General features: G+C 29.8%; 2 protein-coding genes across 2 annotated transcripts; one reads left to right on the top strand and one right to left on the bottom strand.

The window, feature by feature from the left end:
• The first annotated feature begins 2,881 nt into the window (after nt 1-2,881).
• On the top strand, nt 2,882-4,894 carry LOC111900970 (myb-related protein 2). Its single transcript, XM_023896840.2, has 7 exons — nt 2,882-3,040; nt 3,141-3,339; nt 3,434-3,510; nt 3,612-3,672; nt 3,762-3,846; nt 3,933-4,002; nt 4,078-4,894. Exons 1-7 carry the CDS (start codon nt 3,035-3,037, stop codon nt 4,717-4,719), a joined length of 1,140 nt encoding a protein of 379 aa, XP_023752608.1. The 5' UTR covers nt 2,882-3,034; the 3' UTR covers nt 4,720-4,894.
• Nucleotides 4,895-14,600: 9,706 nt separating this feature from the next.
• LOC128127515 (uncharacterized) lies at nt 14,601-16,200 on the bottom strand. Its single transcript, XM_052765980.1, has 2 exons — nt 15,831-16,200; nt 14,601-15,724 (listed from the first exon to the last, which is right to left on the bottom strand). The coding sequence occupies exons 1-2, from the start codon at nt 16,198-16,200 to the stop codon at nt 14,601-14,603; spliced, it is 1,494 nt and encodes a 497-aa protein (XP_052621940.1).
• Between the last annotated feature and the right edge of the window lie 6,907 nt (nt 16,201-23,107).

Raw genomic sequence — 23,107 nt, forward strand, 5'->3', positions numbered from 1 at the left:
AAAATATAACCCAAGTACATTTATTTTTCAATAACAATATGTTCAAATATGAAAATAATCACCCAGAATTATGGAAAGTTGATGGCTTCTTATTGCAATTCAAGTTGCATATTTAGGCCTATCTTATATCCAATTTGCTTCATCCCTTTAGTAGAAAGGCAGTACATGATTCCTTTGCAACAAAAGCCCACCACTCCACATCTAAACTCTTTTTGGCTCATAAACATTACACCCCCAAGACAAACAAATCTTGCCATATATTTCTTTTCAAAAGATTCTAAAATCATTTTATATGAAGAAAAAAGTGAATTAATTGTTCAGGCAAAACTAACTGACTTGGGTTCTTGAAACTAGACAAAGAGCAATCTGACACATATGAACTTTGAAGGACTAATCACCATTTATGACTTATACACATAGATTGATGTAAGTCCACCTTTGTTTGTGACATGTCTCAAAGACTTAAATACCCTTTGTAGGGGTAAATGGGTAACTTCTTGTAATAGCGATTTTCACGGGATATCGTGGCATGGAAGCAGTAGCATTTTCCATGGGACGGATGGAGCACAATGTAACCAAAAATAGTAAAAGAGTATGAAGGGAGTGGGTAGGAACCCATTTTTTGTGGCCTTGAGTGGAAAGGAATAAGACCCAAATATTCTTGACTTGAGAATATGACCTATTGGCTTTAATTAAAAAAGATTCCAAAATTCTATTCCAATGGAATCACTCTTTCTATTCTTCTTTTCCCCCTTTCTCCATTGAGAATTACATTCCAATGTCATTTCTGTTTTCTCTACCATCCGCTGCCAGGCACGTGCATGTAGTCACCACCAATAAGGTTTTAACAGGTGTCTCCAAGTTTATAAAGTCCAAGGAGAATGTGATACTTAACTATGATACGTTGATATGTTCCTTTACGCGAGCTTCACCTTGTTTTTAAAAGACAACTTAAAGAAACTATTACCATGAGAGCGTTAAAAAAGGAAATACAAGTACAAAAAGAGAACAAGTACCCATGTTCAAGATTCCAAAGTTGCACAGAATATATACATAGGAATAAAGAAACAATAGCTTCTTAACTAATTACAGTTCTAATAAATAAACATTGGCAAAATTCTGTTGAGACAGTATTTTACACATTTCACTAATGTTATATTTAATCATGTCAGCATGATGACATGCTTATGGTATTTTATATATATATATATATATATATATATATATATATATATATATATATATATATATATATATATATATAGAGAGAGAGAGAGAGAGAGAGAGAGAGAGAGAGAGAGAGATACAAGTGAACCCTTTAAATGCAAAATTATGGAAAAGTGAAGTTTTTTTAAGTACTTTGTAATTTGTAGGAACCATTACTAGAAATATGGTCATTGGGTCTTGGAGAGAATGACATGAAGTGAAAGTTGTGCCAAAAGATAAGAAATATTGTTGGTGTATAAATGTATTCTGAATCCGATATTAAAACAGCTTGCATAACAATAGGTATATGATATGACCTTAAAATCTTAAATCTTAATCATGCTGCCAATGATAGACAGAAACTCCAGGTTTTTAACCATTTATAATAGAAACATTCCAGAACACTAAAATGGTTGATTTAATTGCTAATCTAAGCAAATGATACACCTATAATAATCTTTAGAGATGCAACCTTATCCTAGATAGAACAACATGAATAAAAGACCCCAAACGAGACCCAAATGTGCATGAACATATTGTTATTCCTATCCACATGCCAGCAAACTGTTAAGGAATTTATTTCAGTTGTCACTTTACCTAAAAGCTTACAGATGCCCTCTAAAATGCATAATATATCAGCATTAAAGTGATATTTGAAAAAGTTATGATAGCACTAACATGAAGATATCATTTTCAGTTTACATGTCACACATGTTAGACCAATACAAGTGCAAAAATTTATAAATTTAAAAGATAGAACAGCAAATTCTAAGGAAGATGTGTGTAGAAGATTTATACCAGATGTGCTTTTTCTCATGAAATGGAAGTATGGAGGCAACTAGCAAGTACAACCCATCATTTGATCTTTCTTTCTTTTCGAAGGGTCCCACCAGAGTACAAATTCTTGGAGGCCTGTTGTCCTATAACAACCGAAGAATGAGATGATTTTGGTTAATTAAGGGGCCCACTTACGCCTATTTGAAATACTGTTTAGGCTGAATAAGTACCAAACTTGAAGGGGACAAAAAGGAATGTGTTCTTATTCCACTCCTGCCCTCCAAGCCGAAGCATCTCAGCTCTCAGTTTTTCTACTTTTTTCTTGTTTGTATCTATTGCAAGTTGCAGATGCTTTAGTCAACCTAAGCTTTCCATTTCCTCTAAATTTAACTTCATATTTTCTTATGTTGTCATTATCTATATCCTAAATACAGAAATATGAAAGGTAATCATCATTAACAATCTAATTCCAATGCAATGAGAAATGAACGATGATATAATAAGGTCGCAAGACAAGAAAGATAGTGAATACTTACCCTGTAATCCTGGTCAGAAATTTCATGGAATAAGATTCTTTTTACTTTACCATACTTGTGGATCTATTCTGGTACCCATTGTAAGGTGTTTAGAGTTCTATAGTGCAACGGAATTATATATTTCTGTCTGAGAATAATAAAAAGAGTGGGGTCGTAATATAAAGTACCCAATGAATTCAGAAGAAAACAGAAAGAAAGCGAGTGTATTTACAAGTCGCCACGAAGATTTGATTGGGTTTATTGTTGTTCGTGTTCCTTCATTAGATCTGTCCAAGATTCTATGCTTCACTTGGAATGCACCCCTCCCACCCCTATCCCCCATCCCCACCCCCACCCCCCACCCCCACCCATTCTCCATTTGCTTTATAAGGCCAGGCTGAGCAAACCACCAGTATGTGAGGATAATAAGATATAGATAAGAGTTATAGTATCAAGACGCATATTTGAAAATACAGAAGAATCAAGTTTCATAATCTCAAGGGTAAGAAGATCAAGACTTCAGGAGACAATAAAGTATGCAGGTACGTACCAAATTCAGTATGTTAGCTAGATTTATGATATTGGTATATTATATCTTGTGACTATAAAACTGATTACAAAAATACTTTTTTCAATATAAAGATGTATCATCACCATCATCAAGGAAAGGACATACAGTCTTCATCAAGAATGTCAATTACACCAGATAGACATTTGTTTCTGCAAGGTGGAGGCGATTCAGGACTTGTTTTATCAACAGATGCTAAACCTCGACTCAAATGGACACCAGACCTCCATGAACGCTTCATAGAAGCAGTCAACCAGCTTGGAGGAGCAGATAGTAAGCACAATATTCTTTAAATTTTTGTTTAAAGAAAATTAGAAATGAAATGAAAAAAGAAGCTTATTGAGTCTTTTCCTATATATTTTGTTAGAGGCTACTCCAAAATCGGTTTTGAAGTTAATGGGAATTCAAGGGCTTACTCTATACCACTTAAAGAGTCATCTCCAGGTACTTATATATATGTAAATGACCATGTATACATACTCCTCAAATTTCCTTTATTTGGATGAAAGCATGCAGACAAACTAATTTGATTTTTGGGTTGGCAGAAGTACAGACTCAGTAAGAATCTATATCGCCAAACTAATAGTGGTGGAACAAATAAAGTTGGTAAGAAATCCAATAGTCCATTTTTAAAATGTTTTGAAATAATTTAAAGTAGATTATTATTCATATGATAACAAGGATTTTCGTTGTAGATATGGTTGCACCAACAGGAGATGACATTGGTGAAACGAATGGAAGCCACATGAGCAGTTCAAGTGTTTTCCCTCAAACAAACAAGTAAGAGACATTTATTCAGTTGTGCATATGCAAATGACAAGTATACCCCTCAAATGTTCATTCTAATGATACAAACACCCATTCAGAAATTTGCAGATAAGTGAAGCAATACAGATGCAAATTGAAGTTCAAAGAAGGCTACATGAGCAACTTGAGGTACAAAAGACAATTCAAAAAATATACAAAAGTGTTTATGGTTAGATTGTTTATATATCTTTTAATCTGAAATAGGTACAGAGACACTTACAGCTTCGAATCGAAGCACAAGGGAAATACTTACAATCAGTTCTTGAAAAAGCACAAGAGACCCTTGGAAGCCAAAACTTAGGCACAGTTGGACTAGAGGCTGCAAAAGTTCAACTATCAGAATTGGTCTCAAAAGTATCCACTCACTGCTTAAATTCTACATTTCCGGGTATTAAAGATGTCTCAATACAGACAAACCAGCCAACAGATTGTTCGATTGACAGTTGCTTGACTTACTGTGAAGGACAACAAAATGAACAAGATATGATGGGGTTGACTCTTTTGAAGTCAAAGAAGGTTGACAATGAGCCAGAAAATGTATGGTGTGAAGATACGAATAGAAACAAGAAGTTCGATCTGTCGATGAGTGTTGGAGGACTCAAAACCAGTGAATGGAACACTAGTAGAAGCTACACTGAGGAAAGATTTATGGATAGAGACGAGGAAGCCATTTTAATGAATCAAAACAATCAAAAGAAGACACACTCGGTGAAACTGGAGAAGGTTGAGATGTCACAAAAGTTTCAGTTGCCTTATTTTGGACAAAAACTTGACCTTAATGTCCATGATGGGAATGATGCTGCTTCAAGTCACAAGCAGTTCGATTTGAACGGACTTAGTTGGTAATAAAAAGGTTTAACTTTAAGTGCAGAGCAGAATCATCTTTTATCATTAATGACTTGGATAAGAAGTTTGAACCAGTGATTCAAGATCTTTTATTGCATTTTCAGAATTTTTGTAGTATATATAGTTGGAGAAAGATGAGATATTTCAATCAATGAATAATGATGATTCAGTTTTACTGATGTGGTAAACCTAGGGGAACATGTCATTTCTAATATTGATCAATAATATCATTTAAGACTTGCTTTTAAAACTTATGATCCCTTGTTAATGCTTTTATACCATGAATTTATAGTCATTTTGACGAATGGCCTATACCTGTGTGCATCTTCCGAGGGCTGCTAGTGGCCCACGTCAATCAGCCCAAAAGCCCATATAAAGGTCAAATACAAAACACTAGCAATGTTATGTGTGTATTAGGGTTTGAGACCTCATGTGTGGAATTTCATTCCTCAAAACTAGTCATTACTTAATAAAAAGATAATCAATTTGTCCCTTAGAGCAGCAGGATGAAAGGCAAAGCCCATAACAAACCCATGCATGCATGAAATGGGTAGTTGAAACTTGGAAATGACAATAATAAAATCCCTTTGAAATGATAAAATGAAAAACCTAATTTATAACTCAAATGGATTTAAACCGAATTAACTATAAGCATAGAGTCCCCCACCCTAAACTTTAAGCAAATTGTTCGGCCAAAATTGATATTCGGTGGAATATCATGTAGATACAAAGAAGCTATCGGATATATGACTAGAACAGAAGATCTGATTCGATTTCTGATTGACGGTTAAAGCACGACATTTTGTTAAGATTCATAAAACCGATCATATTTCTAAGTGAAAATAAACCAAAAGACAACTAAAATCACACGAAAGTTGTTGAGATTGACACTGAGCAAGATTTCTACCGAATAGCAAAGTAGCGATAGTATCATATCATATTATATCTATCTATCTATCTATATCTATTTATCTTTATATCTATATCTATCTATATCTATATCTATATATCTTATAAAGCTAGCATTTTCCTTAAACCTCATACATTTGAAACTCTCAAAACACCACATTCATTTGAAACTCTCATGACTTTTCAATTTCTTTCTAATAATGATTATAAGTTGGTTAATAAGGTTAAATAAATATCAAACCTAAAGTGTAATCATATATAAACTAAATTTCAATATTAAAAAATATATTTACTTCTATATATAAAGTTATGTTTTTTAACTTTTAACATATTATACTTAATTTATTAATTATAATATATTGTTGGATGTAAGCCATTATCATTTTAAAGCTATAAATTTTGAACAATTTGTATAAAATACTTAAATTATTAATTTAAATATCATATTACATGGTTAACTTAAATATAAATTTTAATTTAACTTAAACAACCCAAAAAATATTTTGTAAATAATTGAAAGTGATAAATTGTAATGTCTTTCTAATAATGATTATAATGTGTTTAATAAGGTTAAATAAATATCAAACTTAAAGTGTAACCATAAATAAACTAAATTTCAATATTAAAATAATATATTTACTTCTACTTATAAAGTTATGACTTTAACTTTTAACATATTATACTTAATTTATTAAATTTAATATATTATTGTATGTAAATCATTATCAGTTTGATTAAAGTAAAATAAGATAAATCTAAAAGTCGAATTAACTAAAACATGTCCAAAAACTATTTTTTATAATAAATAAAAGAAATATATTAAGTATATTAAATGGAAATATAAAGAGTTTGGAGTTTCAAATCGGTGTTGAAAGGAAAAATGTTTTTTTACTATATTATAAAGGAAACATTTTTCCTTTCATCATATCGATTTAAAACTCCAAACTCTTCATATTTGCACATAATATACTTAATACTTTTCTTCTATTTATTATAAAAAATAGTTTTTGGACATGTTTTAGTTAATTCGACTTTTAGATTTAGCTTATTTTACATTTATCGCATTTAATATTGTTCTTTTAACTATTTTTTAAAATATATATATTGACTTTTTTTAAACTTTTTTGATATTTTACTTTACGTTTTAAATTTTACACTATATTTGATGTTTATTTTATATATTAATATATGTTATACATTTAATATTATATTCAAGTCAACAAATTAAGTATATAATAAATTCAAGAAGACTTTCATTTAGGACAATGTTTATAATTAACAATATGTCCAAAAACTATTTATTATAATAAAAAAATCCAGTGAAGTTGTTTTTGAATTTTATAATAATAATAATTATAATAATAATAATAATAATAATAATAATAATAATAATAATAATAATAGTTAAAAATAACATAAAATTCTAAATTAAATTACATTATACTACAAATAGTGGTTGATAATTTTAATAATCATCATGAGAAAATAAAAATATTGTCAAAAAATTTGAAATTGATAAATTATAACAGTAGTTAATTAAAATAGTTGAGAAATAATTAATTTTATACACATATAAAGTTTGAATAGAGACAATTAAATGATTTGATTTTAATAAATGATATTTTATCTTTTGTTCAAACTAATTATAATATAACATCAATTAAATGTAACAATTGTTATCTTATAATGAGTTATTATTATGATATACTTAATTTGTTGACTTTAATATAGTGTTAAAACTTTATTTGACTCTGTAATGTTATTTCATATTTTTTGACAATGTTTTCATTTTCTCATGATGATTATTTAAATTATCTTTAAGTTGACTCTGTAATGTTATATTTAAATTAATTATATAAGTATTTTATACAAATTGTTCCAAAATTATATCTTTAAAATGATAATAGTTTACATCCAACAATATATTAAAACTAATAAATTAAGTATAATATATTAAAAGTTAAAAAAACGACTTAATAAGTAGAAATAAATATATTATTTTAATATTGAAATTTAGTTTATATATGATTATGCTTTAGGTTTTATATTTATTTAACATTATTAACCAACTTATAATTATTATTAAAAAGAAATTGAAAAGTCATGGGAGTTTCAAATGAATGCGGTGAAAAGAAAAATGATTCCTTTATAATATAGTATGATATGATATGATGATATGATGATATGATATACCCTAATAAATAAGAATTATTTTGTCACATGTCCTCTTCTCTTTCATTTTGAAACTTGTCATTTTTTAGATTTTTTTGAATTATTTAATAACCACTTGTCATTTTTATAATTTTTTCCTTTTTTATTCGAATCTCACCTATTAAATGTCACCTCATATGAATTAATTTTATAAATATATTAATTAATTTACATAATAACTTTCCATTTTTGAATTCATCTTTCTATTAATATATTAATTAATGTATATGTATATTGATGTAGATAGTACATTCCATTTGTGAATTCATATTAATTAATTTTATTAGTATAGATTAATTAATACCAAATTACATAAATAGTCCATGCGGTTTACCAAAAGGTCAAAAACTCAATCGTTACTTATTTTTTTATGAACATAGTCTTTGTGGTTACCAAAACTTTCTTTTAATAAACCCGTGTACGTAATACACGGGTTTTACACCTAGAGATATATAAAATAAAAATCAAATATATTGTAAAATTTAAAACGTAAAGTAAAATATCAAATAAAGTTTAAAAAAATCAATGTATATTTTGTAAAATAGTTAAAAAAAATATTAAATATGATTAATGTAAAATAAGATAAATCTAAAAGTCGAATTAACTAAAACATGTCCAAAAACTATTTTTTATAATAAATAAAAGATATATATATATATATATATATATATATATATATATATATATATATATATATATATATATATATATATCAAATAAACTTAAAATATAATGTGAAATTTAAAAGATAAAGTAAAATATCAAATAAAGTTTAAAAAAAATCAATATATTTTGCAAAATAGTTAAAAGAAAATTACTAAATAAGACAAATTCAAAAGAACCTAAATCTAAAAGTTGTAATAAGTAAAAGATGTGCAAAAACTACCTTTTGTAATAACTATGATTCGATTAAGTTGTTTCCAATTTAACTTATAATAATAATAATAATAATAATAACAACAAAAACAATAATAGATAGATAGATAGATAGATAGATAGATAGATAGATAGATAGAATAACATTAAGCTATAGATTAAATTATGTTATATATTACAAACAATGGTTGATAGTTTAAATGATAATCATGATAAAATTAAAACATCGTCAAAAAAATCTTATAAATCATAACATTAGTTAATTAAAATTGTTGAGAAATAATTAATTTTATGCACACATAAAGTTTCAATAGAGACCATTAAATGGTTTGATTTTAATAAGTGTTATTTTATCTATTGTTCAAAGTAATTATAATATTACATCAATTAAATGTAATAATTGTTATCTTATAACTAATATAAATAACATAAATATAATTAATATCATATAATTACCAAAATTTTAACTTCATAATTTTATTCCGTGAAACGCGCAGATATTCGCTTAGTTATATTATAAATGACACGTTTTTTCTTTTTCACCACAATCATTTAAAACTCTCATGTATTTTTCCTATCACCACATTCATATGAAACTTCCATGACTTTTCAATTTCTTTCTAATAATAATTATAAGTTGTTTAATAAGGTTAAATAAATATCAAAACTAAATTCTAATCATATATAAACTAAATTTCAATATTAAAATAATATATTTACTTCACTACAAAAAAAATCCATTTAATGGCATACAAAAAGTGCCACAGAAAACTTAAAAAATGCCACTAAAGACCCTACTAAGAATCAGCGGCACACAAAAAAAGTGCCACTAAGAGTGATACCACTAAAGCCTTTTAGTGGCACTTTTTGGTTTGTCACTACAAACCTTTAAGGTTTTAGTGGCACTTATTTTTGCCACAATATACAAAAAAGATTTTGTGGCACAAGTTTTGTGCCGGTAAAAACTATTGTTATTTAAAATTTATACCACATTTAGTGGCACATAATTTTTGCTACAAAAACCATATTCTCAATTTAAATGTCATTATGGACAGTTAACATATTAGCCGTTAACATATTAGCTTTGATTAGTTAAAATCATTAATTATAAAAGATAAACAAAACAATAAATTGTAAAATCATAATACCATCATTTCAATTAAAAGTTAAATCGTTTTCCAAAAACGTTCCAAATGTTTGGAAACAAATTCATACTAAGTGTCAATTTAAGTCTAAAAATCTAACATAAAACACAAAAAATCATTACGCTCTTAAATCTCTCTCAAAGTCTTCATGGAAGTAATGTGATCCTCGTGTAAACTCTTTCTTACCAATGACACTAGTGGTTACCTGTTAAAAAAAACAAACACCTTTCAATATGCATACAATGAAAACATGATTCAAAATGCAAGTAAAAGTTTTGTCCAATACATATGTGAAAAGTTGAAACAGTAAAGTATATACCATTGTTATTCTGACTTCTTACTGGTGATATCTGGTTAACTGATATAGAATTGTTAGGGACTGAAGAAATACCAGGGACCTAAAACATATTAATGAAAACAAATTAATATGATTAATACATAAAATATAAACTAAGTAATAGTGCATGTAATTACCTCTATGTTCATATTTCTAAGAACTGCAGACAAGTTTGCATTAGGGATATGTTCTTGGATGATGTTTGCCATAACGTTGACAACACTCTTTAGTTGATGAACAGTTTGTGAATCTAATGAAGAGTCACCATTCTTTTTTGCAGCCGGCATCCTTCCTGCTAATCGAACATACCCCCTTTTCTCTGGGCCTTTAACCTTTGAGTAGTCATCATTTGTAATATCACTTGAATCTCTAGGTGTGCTTATGGAGTCACTTGCAATAGCTATCAATGAAGCCTAAATATATCATAACACATGTAATATTTAAAAAATAAACATACATATGATAAAACATAAACATATATATGATAGGAACATTTATAATACATAAAAGTGCATTACCACAACTTCAGCAGCTTTATCATCAACAATACTTCCATCTTTACGAGTGCGGGTTGTTACATACATTTCTCCTCGTGATGGGTATACACCATTATTATTTATTGCCTATAAAAGGAAAAAATATATGTTTAATATATAGCTATTAAAGGAAATAAAAACCAAAAAAGACAAAAATAAATAAATAAATAAATAAATAAATAAATAAAACTAAAAAAACAAGAATAATACCATTTCATGAGCAAGTCTAGCAAATGATTTCGTTCCCGTAACATGAGGCTCGTGCATCTTTTCACGACTCATTCTTTTTACAGCACATGTACTCTAAGGTAAATAGTAAATTATTACACATTCTTCAAATATACATAAAATGAAACTTACAGATCTACCTGAAATTCAGAAGTGAACCAACGAGTAACTAATTCTTTAAATTGAGTTGGATTCACTCTATTGTCTTTTTTAGTTTGCTGTGTCACAATTTCATCAATAGAAAGGCTAGGATCATATGCACGTGTCTTTAATGAACCTTTCCATGTTCTCCATTTTTTTCCCATGCTATGAAAGATCCATTTTTTAATCTCACTAGTCTCAACTGGATGAAATATAAACTTGGACTACACATAAAAGAATTAATATGTTAGCTTATATGAATACAAAAAGAAAATCATTTATCAAGTATTATAAGTGATATATACCTTAACCAGTGAATACATATCCTCTTTCTTTTGTATGGGAACCTTTCTCCAGTCAGAATATTCTATTGAAACATGATCGGTCATCCTCACAAGCGTTCCAAGGTATTGAACAAGTTCATTACCTTCATCCCCCACTGGCTTTCCGAAGTTATTAAATGTGACAACTATTCTTTGTGTACTATTCATTTTCCATGTTTCTGATTTTTGGGTATAACCTCTGACCTTTTTGGGAGCACCTAAACAATAGCAACCAAAAAAATGTAACTCAATAGCAACCGGGGAATAATCAACAAAAATCGAAATAGTGACATTCTATCATATTTTGTCAACAAAGGGACCTATTTTGTAAATTTCATAGGACCAAATCTGTAAAATCAATTCAGCAAAAGGACCTGTAGTTGATCATTAACATATCAGTAAAACGACAATTTTTGTATAAATAATTCAGCAAAAACATGGTTATTGTTAAAAAAATTGTTAGATAAAATCTAATTAAAGAAGATTTTAACAATATCAAATTTTAAATAAATTGTGAAACCTAAGGGTGTAAACTGAAAAGTTTAAAACCAAATATGAAAAGAAATATGGGATGAGGGGTTACAGGGGAAATAAGAGTCAAAACCAGGGACATATATTGTAACTTTGGATTTGAAAGCCAAAAGCAAAATTACGTGGTTTCTTACTCTGTTTCTTACGTCTTTTTCTTTTTAAAGACAAAAGAAAATATCCTACCAATAAACCTCTGTTTCTTTTATAATTTCAAACCGCTGTTTTTTGTAATGACCATTATACCCCTATTTCTTTTTAATTTTCATACACATGTTCTTTATAATGACATTATAACCCTCTTTCTTTTTATATTTCAATCCTCTGTTCTTTTATAATTACCATTAATCTATTATACCATATGGTAATTTTGTGTTGGAGTAACTAAGATACCTTGTTCGTTTGCACCTATCTCACACTCAGAAGATTGTTGGTTAGATTGTTGATTAATAGACTGACATTCTTCACAATTTGATTGAACACCTTCAGTTTCAGTAGCCCCATGGTCTTCAATGAGCTCGTTGATTTCAGTAGAAGTGATACATAGCCTCTTTCGCCTTCCCATACTGTCTATTCAAAACACATGCAATACAGACATCAATATTGGCCATATAATTAATATTAAAATAATATGCAATAAACAAAAGATGCATTGCAAGTATCATAAATCTAACGCACACACATGTATAACAGATAAAAACACCACTATATAGCACCTAATGATACAATTGTCCAAAAAGTACACCAAGATTTAAGACATAATATTAATGACTAATCAAAAAAGAATAAAGTCATCATCGCTTTCTTCAACATCTTCTTCATGTTCCATCTCAGGGGTAATGTCTATGCCATCTTCACCATCATCCCCAATCCTATGCAAATTAGGCACATCAAATGTGCAATCATTAGAATAGGGAGAAACCTGAGTATCGACACCTCCCATGTCAAATACATCTCTTAATTTTACATGTTTGACAATTTCCCAATCTTTCTGCTTAGGATCTGTGACATAGAAAACTTTCTCAACTTGTGATGCCAATACGAAGGGATCATCTGTTAAATTAGCACCTGTATGTGCCCTGTATGAGAAATTCACCAATGTTACACCATTATCTTTCTTGCAGCCCCTATTGATGTCAACCCACTCACATTTGAATAAAACTACTCGTATTTGACCTGAGTAGTTTAACTCAATAATGTCACTCAATTTACCATAGTAGTTAATCACGCTATGAACAGGCCTTCTATCTTGACTACTAGCATAATTTGCACCTTCTACAGTAACAACGACACCACTATTTTGGGTTCTTAGTGATTTCTCTCGATTTTTTGTATGAAAACGGTAACCCTTAACAAGGTATCCAGAGTATCATTGCACACTTCTAAGTGGACCACGAGCAAGCCATTTTAGGTCTTCAGTTACTTCATCACCTTGTTCTTCCATACGTGCAACCTACAACATAGATGTTAATATTCTTAAAACTAATATCCTAAATGAAAAATTATAACATATTCAACATTTTTTTCGAATTACCCTTCTCTTGAACCAATCACTAAACTGTTGGGCATGAATCTTGTCGATTTCATAATCTGGTAGCCGACGAGAACGGTTTTGTCCCTTGACTATCCGTTTGTGTTCCCTTAAAAAAAACCCATATTAATATTTTTGTGTGAAAGATGAATGAATAGAAAGAGTTTCTAATAACATAAAAATCATGTATTGTCTTACTCTCGAAAAGGTGAAACTGACTCGACATTGAATAGTACATAACGATGAGCTTGAGAAAGTGACTTTTCATCAATGACTGAATTTGAAGATCTCCTCCTTCTTTTGTGAAAAGATAGTCCCGAATGCAATTTATGCCCTATAGCACGACCGGGGCAAAGATTGTTGGATTCTTCAATGTCATTTTGTTGACCCTCATCATCATTCCTAACTGGTCTACTGAAGATGGTTTCTACTTTCGATATATATCTGGAGCAAAAAGTTATACTTTCTTCAGCTATATAACCTTCAGCAATTGATCCTTCCGGACAAGCTCTATTATGAACGTATGACTTAAGTTTACAAAGGTACCTGTAGTGCCATAGTTACAAGTCATTGATTATTTATAAGTTTTAAATTGTTGAAAACAATAAATAAACTTTATAGAAATGTTACGTACCTTTCAATAGGGTACATCCAACGAAATGCAACAGGACCTCCAAGCCTCACCTCTCTGGTTAAATGGATTACCAAGTGTACCATTACAGTAAAGAAGGAAGGCGGAAATATTTTCTCTAATTTGCATAGAGTGAGAGAAACTTTAGCCTCAATAAAATTTAGATCATCATCAGATAAATCCTTGTAGCAAATGATCCTAAAAAAATCGCATAATTCAATTATGACCGAGCTTACATGGTCCGGTAAAGTTCCACGTAATGCAATCGGCAAATACTCTTGCATCAACACGTGACAATCATAACTTTTCATCCCAATTAGTTTGCGCTCATTTAAATGAACACATCGAGAGATATTGCATGAAAACTCATCAGGTGGTTTGATTGACTTGAGACATTTTAAAAATTCAGTCTTTTCAACCCGGGACATCTGATAGCAGGCTTTTGATATGAAAGTAACATTACTTCTAGGTCGTTTCTTTGGATGCTATTCCTTTCTCATACCTAATTCTTGTAAGTCAAGCCTTGTTTTATAGTTATCTTTGGACTTTTTTTCTTGTCCTAATACTGTCCCCACTATGTTGTCTTGCACATTTTTTTCAATGTGCATCGGATCAAGATTGTGACGTAAAAGCAAATGTTCCCAATATTGCAACATAAAAAAAATACTTTTCTTTTTCCATGGACCGCCATTAACATTGTCAACAAGAAATTTTGTATTTTCTAGTTTTTGTAGAATCTCCTTTCCAGAAGAAGGAACTGGAGCTACTCTTAATTCGTGGCGTCCAAGAAATGATCTAGTGTCTAAACGCCAACGATGGTCAACTGGAAGCCACCTCCTATGACACATATAACACCACTTTCTTCCATTGGTTAGCCATTTGGAATCAGTATCAAAACCACATATAGGACATGCAAGTTCTCCTTTAGTGCTCCATCCTGACAGATTGGCATAACCTGGAAAATCTGATATGGTAGAAATAAGAGCAGCCTTCAACTGGAAGTGTTGTTTCGTTGATGCATCAAATGTATTAACTCCATCCTCCCATAACTCCTTCAACTCTTTAATCAGAGGTTGCATATACACGTCTATTTTGTTTCCAGGACTTTTTGGACCCGGAATGATTAAAGAAAGAATGAAATTTTGTTGCTTCATAACCAACCATGGAGGCAAGTTGTATGGAATAAGAAAAACTGGCCAAATACTGTGTGCCACATTCATTGTCCTAAACGGGTTGAAACCATCACTCGACAAAGCTAGGCGAACATTACGGGGATCACGAGCAAATTCTGGAAACTTTTCATCAAAATCTTTCCAATTTAATGCATCTGCTGGGTGTCGCAACTTTCCATCTTTTACACGATCCACATGATGCCACTTCATAAAATTAGATGTCTTTGATGACATAAACAATCTCTGAAGTCTAGGCTTTAGAGGAAACCACCGCAATATTTTTGATGCCTTTTTCTTGGGAGGGCTCACTTCTTGTTCTGGATTAGCTTCATGAACTTCCCACCTAGAAGACCCACAAAAGGAACAAACTTCATCTTTCTCCTTGTCATCCCAAAACAACATGCAACCATTAGGACATGAATGAATTTTTTCATATCCTAATCCCAAGTTAGCCATTATTTTTTTTACTTGATTTAGGTAACACATTTCTTTTAGGTAACAAATCCTTTAAAAACTCTAACAACATAGAGAAAGATTTGTTACTCCAACCACCAAGACACTTTAAATGGTACAAATACACCACACATGATAATTTGTTGTATTTGCAATTCGGATACACTTTCTCTTCAGCCTCCTTCATAAGGTCATCGAATTTATTTCTCCCATTTCCCATCTCTTGACTATTATTTAAGGCATTCTCATGTATTTCCTCTCCCCTTCCACCTTCCATCTCAAAAATATCATTCAACATTTCATGCATTTCATGGTGAAATATGCTTTCTTCTTCGTTATGGGTTGTGCTTGTTGATGCAACTGTTGTGTCGTCCCCATGATATACCCATTTCAAGTAGTTTGGACAGAACCCTGAACATATGAGGTGATCTAGAACAATTTGTCTATTCTGATATTCCATGTTTATACAGTTTGTACATGGACACTTTATCATCCCCCCATTGACACTTGTTCTCTCAAATGCAAAATTCAAGAAGTTTAGCACACCATTAACAAAAGTTTGACTTGATCTTGGTGCAAGATACATCCAAGATCTGTCCATGACTTATAGTGAGAAACAACAGAAGATTAACTATAAAAAAAGAAATGGTATTAGTATAAGATGCTTCTCAAACTTTTTATCAGGCATGAGTATGAGTAATTAGGTCTCACAATTAGGAAACAGAAATGACAGCACTAAAAAAACCAACAAAGAAAATAGAATGAATACCTGCTGAAGTAGCTAACTCCTATGGAGGAAAATGTAGCAGAGAAAAATCGTAGTTGCAACAAGGAACCAATTGACCCAGTAGGCTTGGACCAGAGATTGATGGTGATACCTGTAATCGAATCGTTAGTAGGAAGCAGAGATCGGTCGAATTTTAAAAGGTGCTAGTGAACCCGAGTGAAGGTGAAACTTAACCTAAAGTTCGCCAGTAAGGTTGGTTTTGTTGAAATTGTTTGAAGGATGAGGAAATCACGACTATAACCATTCAAAACTATAATTTCACAGCAGGAATTTTCAGTAGAGGGATGGGGAATTTCCCTGGCGGTCGATTTCAACTTTTAATGGAGGGAAACTAAAAATTTCACCTGATTCTGGAGGGAAAGGGGAAGCCAAGCTGAAATTTTTACTAGATGCACAAGAGAAGGGGAAAACGAGCCACAAATGAAAATGAAAGTTAGGTCTAAATTAATGGCACATTAGTTCTATTCTAAAGTACTTTACACGCATCATTTAAAAAGTGAATATATTTTTCATTTACAATAAGATAAGATGCTTTTTTAGGTTTTAATGACACATTATATTTTTATCCCATCGTTAATTCTAGGCCTCATTTTTTAAGTTTTAATGGCACATATATTTTTTTTATCCTATCCTTAATTCTAAGCCTCACTCTATAAATATATATATTTCATGTAAAGATAAATTGAAGCATCGTAATATGGGATATATATATTTGTTTTGTTCCACTTAATTCTATATAAAAGGAGATAAAATATAAAATGCCATTAAAACTAGTTCTCTTTTTTATGGCATATGCAAAGTGCCATTGAAAAGCAAAATTAGTGGCACAAAAGATAAATGCCACTAAAAATGTGTGCCACTAAATGGCTTTTTTTTTGTAGTGCTTCTACTTATAAAGTTATGTTTTTTAACTTTTAACATATTACACTTAATTTATTAGTTTTAATATATTGTTGGATGTAAACCATTATCATTTTAAAGATACAATTTTGGAACAATTTGTATAAAATACTTAAAATATTAATTTAAATATAATATTACAGGGTCAACTTAAATATAGATTTTAATTTAACTTAAACAATCCAAAAAATATTTTGTAAATAGTTAAAAGTGATAAATCGTAGTGTCTTTCTAATAATGATTATAAGATAGTTAATAAGGTTAAATAAATATCAAAACCTAAAGTGTAATCATAAATAAACTAAATTTTAATTTTAAAATAATATATTTACTTCTACTTATAAAGTTATGTCTTTAACTTTTAACATATTATACTTAATTTATTAGATTTAAAATGTTGTTGTATGTAAACTATCATCAGTTTAAAGCTACAATTTTTAAACAATTTGGACAAAATACTTAAATTGTTAATTTAAATATAACGTTAAAGTGTAAACTTAAATATAAATTTCAGTTTCACTTAAAAAACCAAAAAATATTTTGTAAATAGTTAAAAGCAATAAATTCAAAAACAAAATTGTAATATCAATTTAACTAAAATATTTCCTAAAGATATTATTATAATCATTAAAAGTTTTCAAATAAGTAACTTAAAATAGCTTACAATAACAATAGTTAAAAATAACTGTTTATAAATGATTATATTGTTACCTTTAAAATCAAAAAACAATATTTGATGTTTTAAATAATTATAATGATAGAAATTAAAACATTAAGCAAATAAATTTTAAAAATTTAATTAACAATAACAACAACTATAAATAATATTAAACCATATATTATATTTAATTTATTCATGTGTAACTCGCAGATAGAAGTCATTCAAAACGATTAAGATTATACAGTTATATTAGATGTATATATATTATCATATAATTCAAAATAATCAATATATTATATCAGTTTAGTATTCAAATTATTATATCAAATTTAACAAAAACGTTATTATTATATTTAAAAAAAACATATATTTATAAAGACTTCAATTATATATGTGTTTCTGCGCAACATACAGGCATTCGCCTAATACATAATATACATGACACGTCTCTACTAAGCCAAAGGACCTGCCAAAATTTTTGTTAAGAGCCATAAAATCGTGGCCGGTGGTAAGGGGCAAAAGTGGGTTGTGCACATGTAAGGGTCTATTTCTTTATTTTTATTTTTTTTTACTATATTCAATTTTAACCCAAATCTTAAAATTAAATAAATAAACAAATAAAAATAAATAATTATGTATTTTAGTTCGTTACATGTTAGAACTAAGGACTTTTTTTCCGACTCGTCCTAGATATTTCAATCGTACCTACATAAAATCCTAACATATTTGTCGAAGAGAATAACCCAAACTCAATAAAAACCTTTAGAATTTGTTTTTACTTAACTTCAAAATATATATTTTTTTTCTGTTTATCATTCACAATTTGTTTTTCTTTTGGAATGAGCACCCGTATCATGGTTGTTCAACCTTTTAATCAAAATATTGTGTGTTGAAAAATATTTACCAACTAGTGGTACTTTTATATTTATTTACCTATTAATTCTATTGGCTTTTAAAATGGAAAATCTTAATCGTTCCGATTTACCACAAATTTTCTTGAAAATATTAATCGTTCCCAATTTTCCTCACGTTTACTTTCTTCCCATCGATGGACTTGCCCTTTCCCTCATCATTTTATCAGCTTTTCTTTCGTGGTCATTCATCATATTAATTTTTGTCTACTATAAAGAATCATGTGAACTATGTCTCTTCATTATTTTTCATTATTATGTGTCTTTCATTCTTTTAGATTATGTACTTATGGCCTTATGGGTTCATTTTTTTACGTTATGTAAGCATGTATAGGGTTATACTCACTAACTACTCGACAAAATGTTTCACAAAAACCAAGATTTGTTTGTACCCGAGAACATTATCACAAAACGATGATATGGTTTTAATCATGGCGCGATTGAATTAGGCCACATATTTTTGGGGCCTATATAAGTCTTAAAGGAGTGATGCATGGCATGTTGTCTTATCAGTTTTGTCACAAGACATGCATGACATGTCATTTTTAGAGGTGGGTCAAATTGGTAAATTAAAAATAGTCTAACCCTCACACACTCTATCATCTCTCATTTCTCTCACCTAGGCAATCAAATGTCGTTTGAAGCCCTCCATCTCGACATGCCACCATCGATGGAGTGTTTGCCAACATTTATCATTGTTGCCGAAGCTTTAAAGATTATTATATCAAAGGCCGTGTAAAAAGGAATATATAAAGGGGTAACTCTTCCGAACAGTGGACCCACCATCTCTCGTTTTCAATATGCGGATGATGTTATTTTTTTAGGAGAGTGGCCAAAGGAGAACGCTTCTAATCTTTTGAGGATTCTCAAGTGTTTTTATCTTGCCTCTAGCCTCAAACTTAATCTTTCAAAAAGAAAGGTTTATGGGATTGGTGTTAGTAACACTCAAATTGGTGTACTGTGAATTGGTTAAATTGTAGTGTTGGTGAGTTTCCTTTCATCTACCTTGGTACTCTGGTTGGATCTAGTATGAGCCAAAAATCAAATTAGGTGTCCTTAATCGATAAATTTAACAATAAGCTCTCAAATTGGAAAGCTCGAAATCTTTCCTTTAGGGATAGGCTTGTTCTTTGCAAGGAGGTTCTCGATACCATGGGTTCATACTTGTTCTCGCTTTTTAAAGCCCCAAGTAGTGTTATTAACTGTCTTAAGAGTATCAGGTGTAGGTCTTTTTTTGGGGTGGTTCTTCAAATAAAAATAAAATTCCTTGGGTTACCTGGAAGAAAGTTCTTAACTCGAGGGACAATATTGACTTAGGCATTGGTAGTCTTAGAGCGTTCAACTATGCCTTACTAGTTAAGTGGTGGTGGCAGTTTAGAAATGATAATAGAGGAATTTGGCGTGATGTCATTATGTCATTACATGGCCTGATGGCGGGATTGGACTTACCAGGGCTATTGCTAGAAAAGGAGGGACTTAAGGTGTCATGAGCCATCTTCTCTTGTACCTGATGCGTAATCAGGTTGACCTTAACGGTTTATTTGTTTTTTCAGGATAATAATTGGAAGTGGATTGAAGACAAAGAAGGATGTTTTATTGTGTCGTCGTGTAGGAAAATTGTTGAAGACCATCTTATGGTATGCCTTCAGGACAATACTCCTTGGAACAAAATCTTGGCTGGTAAAGTTAGTATATTTGTATGGAGATCTATTATTGAAAGACTGCCTACTCACAGTAATCTTGAGAAAATTGGGTATCTATCGGTTCCCATTTATGTCCCCTTAAAAACTTTTTGTTAGAGACATAGTCCCATCTGCTTCTGAATTGTTTAGTCGCTCGGTAGGTGCATGCTACCATCTTTGGTTGTGCGTCCACTTCTGGTACCCCTGGTTGCGTGAGCAAGGTTGTTTCGATTGTTCTTTTTACTTTTGCTTGGACTGTCTAGAGTTACAGGTGTGACAAAATATTTAATGGGAAGGTTAAGAGTTGCCAAGCGAAGTGAATATGTTGGCTTTCGAATGGATTAAATAAAAATCTAGAAAATGTTGTTTCTTTAACTTGGTTGATTGGTGCCATAGCCCTTCATGGGAATGTATCAAACTCGTATAATTCTAGCTTCTTGCTATCTTGTTTTCTATAAAATTCTTGCCATTAAAAAATACTGAACAAATGTCGGCTCCACTCCTCTTTATCTAATTATCCATATTGACTAGGGTATTGTTTGTTTTTGCGAAGGCGAAATGTCTGCAGTCTGCGGACCACATCTGTAGACCTCTATAGTAGAAGAGAGGGACCAAACATCTGCAGTCCGAAAAAAGAATATTGATTGTATTTTTAACATTTGTAGCTTACTAAAATAAACTAAAATCAAAATTACCGATTTTGTTAAACTTCAAAAGTGATCTTTTAATATTTTTATGACTTTGTTATAAATAATTAACAAATCTAGATCAATTTTTATGTATTATTGTATAATAAGTGAAATTAAAATAGTACGAATTGACGTATATATTTGATAAAAGCCAACAATTTTGGTCGTAAAATTATACTTAAACATTGTAATTAGGAATCAAATAATTTGATACATAAATGGATTGAAATAAAATTCGATTTTTGTAATTAAATCGATTAAAAATTTACCATAAATAATTAAATATTTTCCCAAGAAATTTGGCACAAAGAGTATAAGAATATATTATGATTTGTTTTTTCATATTTATATAAACAATTTCAATGAACGTTATTGTAATAAATCTTTATTTACAAATTTGTCAAAAGTATCATGTTTGTGTCGTCAAATCTTTTTTTAAAAGTATTGTAACTTTTTTTTCAAAATTGTTTATGATTAATATAGTTGGAATAAATATAAATTTTAAAAAACTAAGAAAAAAAGGTTATATGTGTTTTTAGGCTAGAAGATGTTAAATGACTTTGGTCCACATCAACACCAAGATAAGAGCGCACATACCTTTATAGGTCTGAAATCTTTAAAAAAACAAATAGTCTGTGAATGTTAATGTCTGGGCGGCGTACACAGAAGAGGCCAGGAAGATCTACAAACAAAAAAGAAACAACACCTAGCTTAAATTGTACATGCAAAACACTTTGTATTTACCGTAAAGTTGTATTCCTACCACCTAGTCGTTGGTTCATATATATATATATATATATATATATATATATATATATATATATATATATATATATATATATATATATATATGGAGAACACCTAAAAGATTGAGAACGCGAGAACAGTTTTGGACCATTCATTTTATAAGGGTATATTAGGGCATCCACAATGCATTGAACTCTATAGAGTTCAATGGATTGCCGCATCATCTTTCTACAATCCATACAACTTTATCATTTTTTTCCTATAATGCATTGAGTTCTACAAAGTTCAATAGAATATTAAAAAATGTAATTTTATAGTATATATTTAAGAATTAAAAACTTTCCTTTTTTCCTATTGAAGAGTTCAATGGCTATTGAACTCCAAATCCATTGAATGCCAAGGTGGCATTTAACAATGGTAGAGTTTCATCCATTGAATGATACATAGATTCGTCACCTCATTCAACCCTCCCATTGAACTCTCCATTGTGGATGCTCTTAGTAACTTTATATTTATATTAAAATATTAAATTGTAACATATAAATATTAATTAATGATTTCCTAAAATCTAGGAATAATGATTTTAATTACCTAAAACGATTAATAGTTCTTTTTAGTTAATGGAATACATACATACATACATACATACATACATACATACATACATACATACATACATATATATATATATATATATATATATATATATATATAATTTTTCCCAAAAATAATTTATGACCGATTCTTTTTCTTTAAAAGGAAATCGATACAACTCAAATCACAAGTGAATCCACTTTTATTTACAATGATTTTTTTTCAAAAACTAATACAACTTTATCCCATTTTAATACAGTTCTATTCACAATCACAAATGAATATGCATTGTTATTCACAAATATCACAAATGGATATTGTTTTAATCACAAATGAATATAACATTTCAACATCTAAAAGTAAAAGATAAACACGAATATATGTTCATTCTCATCT

Source organism: Lactuca sativa, chromosome 1 (assembly GCF_002870075.4).
Source record: "Lactuca sativa cultivar Salinas chromosome 1, Lsat_Salinas_v11, whole genome shotgun sequence".
Classification (NCBI taxonomy): Eukaryota; Viridiplantae; Streptophyta; class Magnoliopsida; order Asterales; family Asteraceae; genus Lactuca; species Lactuca sativa.

Excerpts from the sequence above, each read along its gene's own strand:
- LOC111900970 (XM_023896840.2), top strand. Across the intron at positions 3,511-3,611 it reads ACTTAAAGAGTCATCTCCAG|AAGTACAGACTCAGTAAGAA; the intron begins GTACTTATATAT and ends TTGGGTTGGCAG. Across the intron at positions 3,847-3,932 it reads GTTTTCCCTCAAACAAACAA|AAATTTGCAGATAAGTGAAG; the intron begins GTAAGAGACATT and ends ACACCCATTCAG.
- LOC128127515 (XM_052765980.1), bottom strand. The coding sequence starts at position 16,200 with ATGGAATATCAGAATAGACAAATTGTTCTAGATCACCTCATATGTTCA. Across the intron at positions 15,725-15,830 it reads AAAGTGTCTTGGTGGTTGGA|GATATGAAAAAATTCATTCA; the intron begins GTAACAAATCTT and ends ACTTGGGATTAG.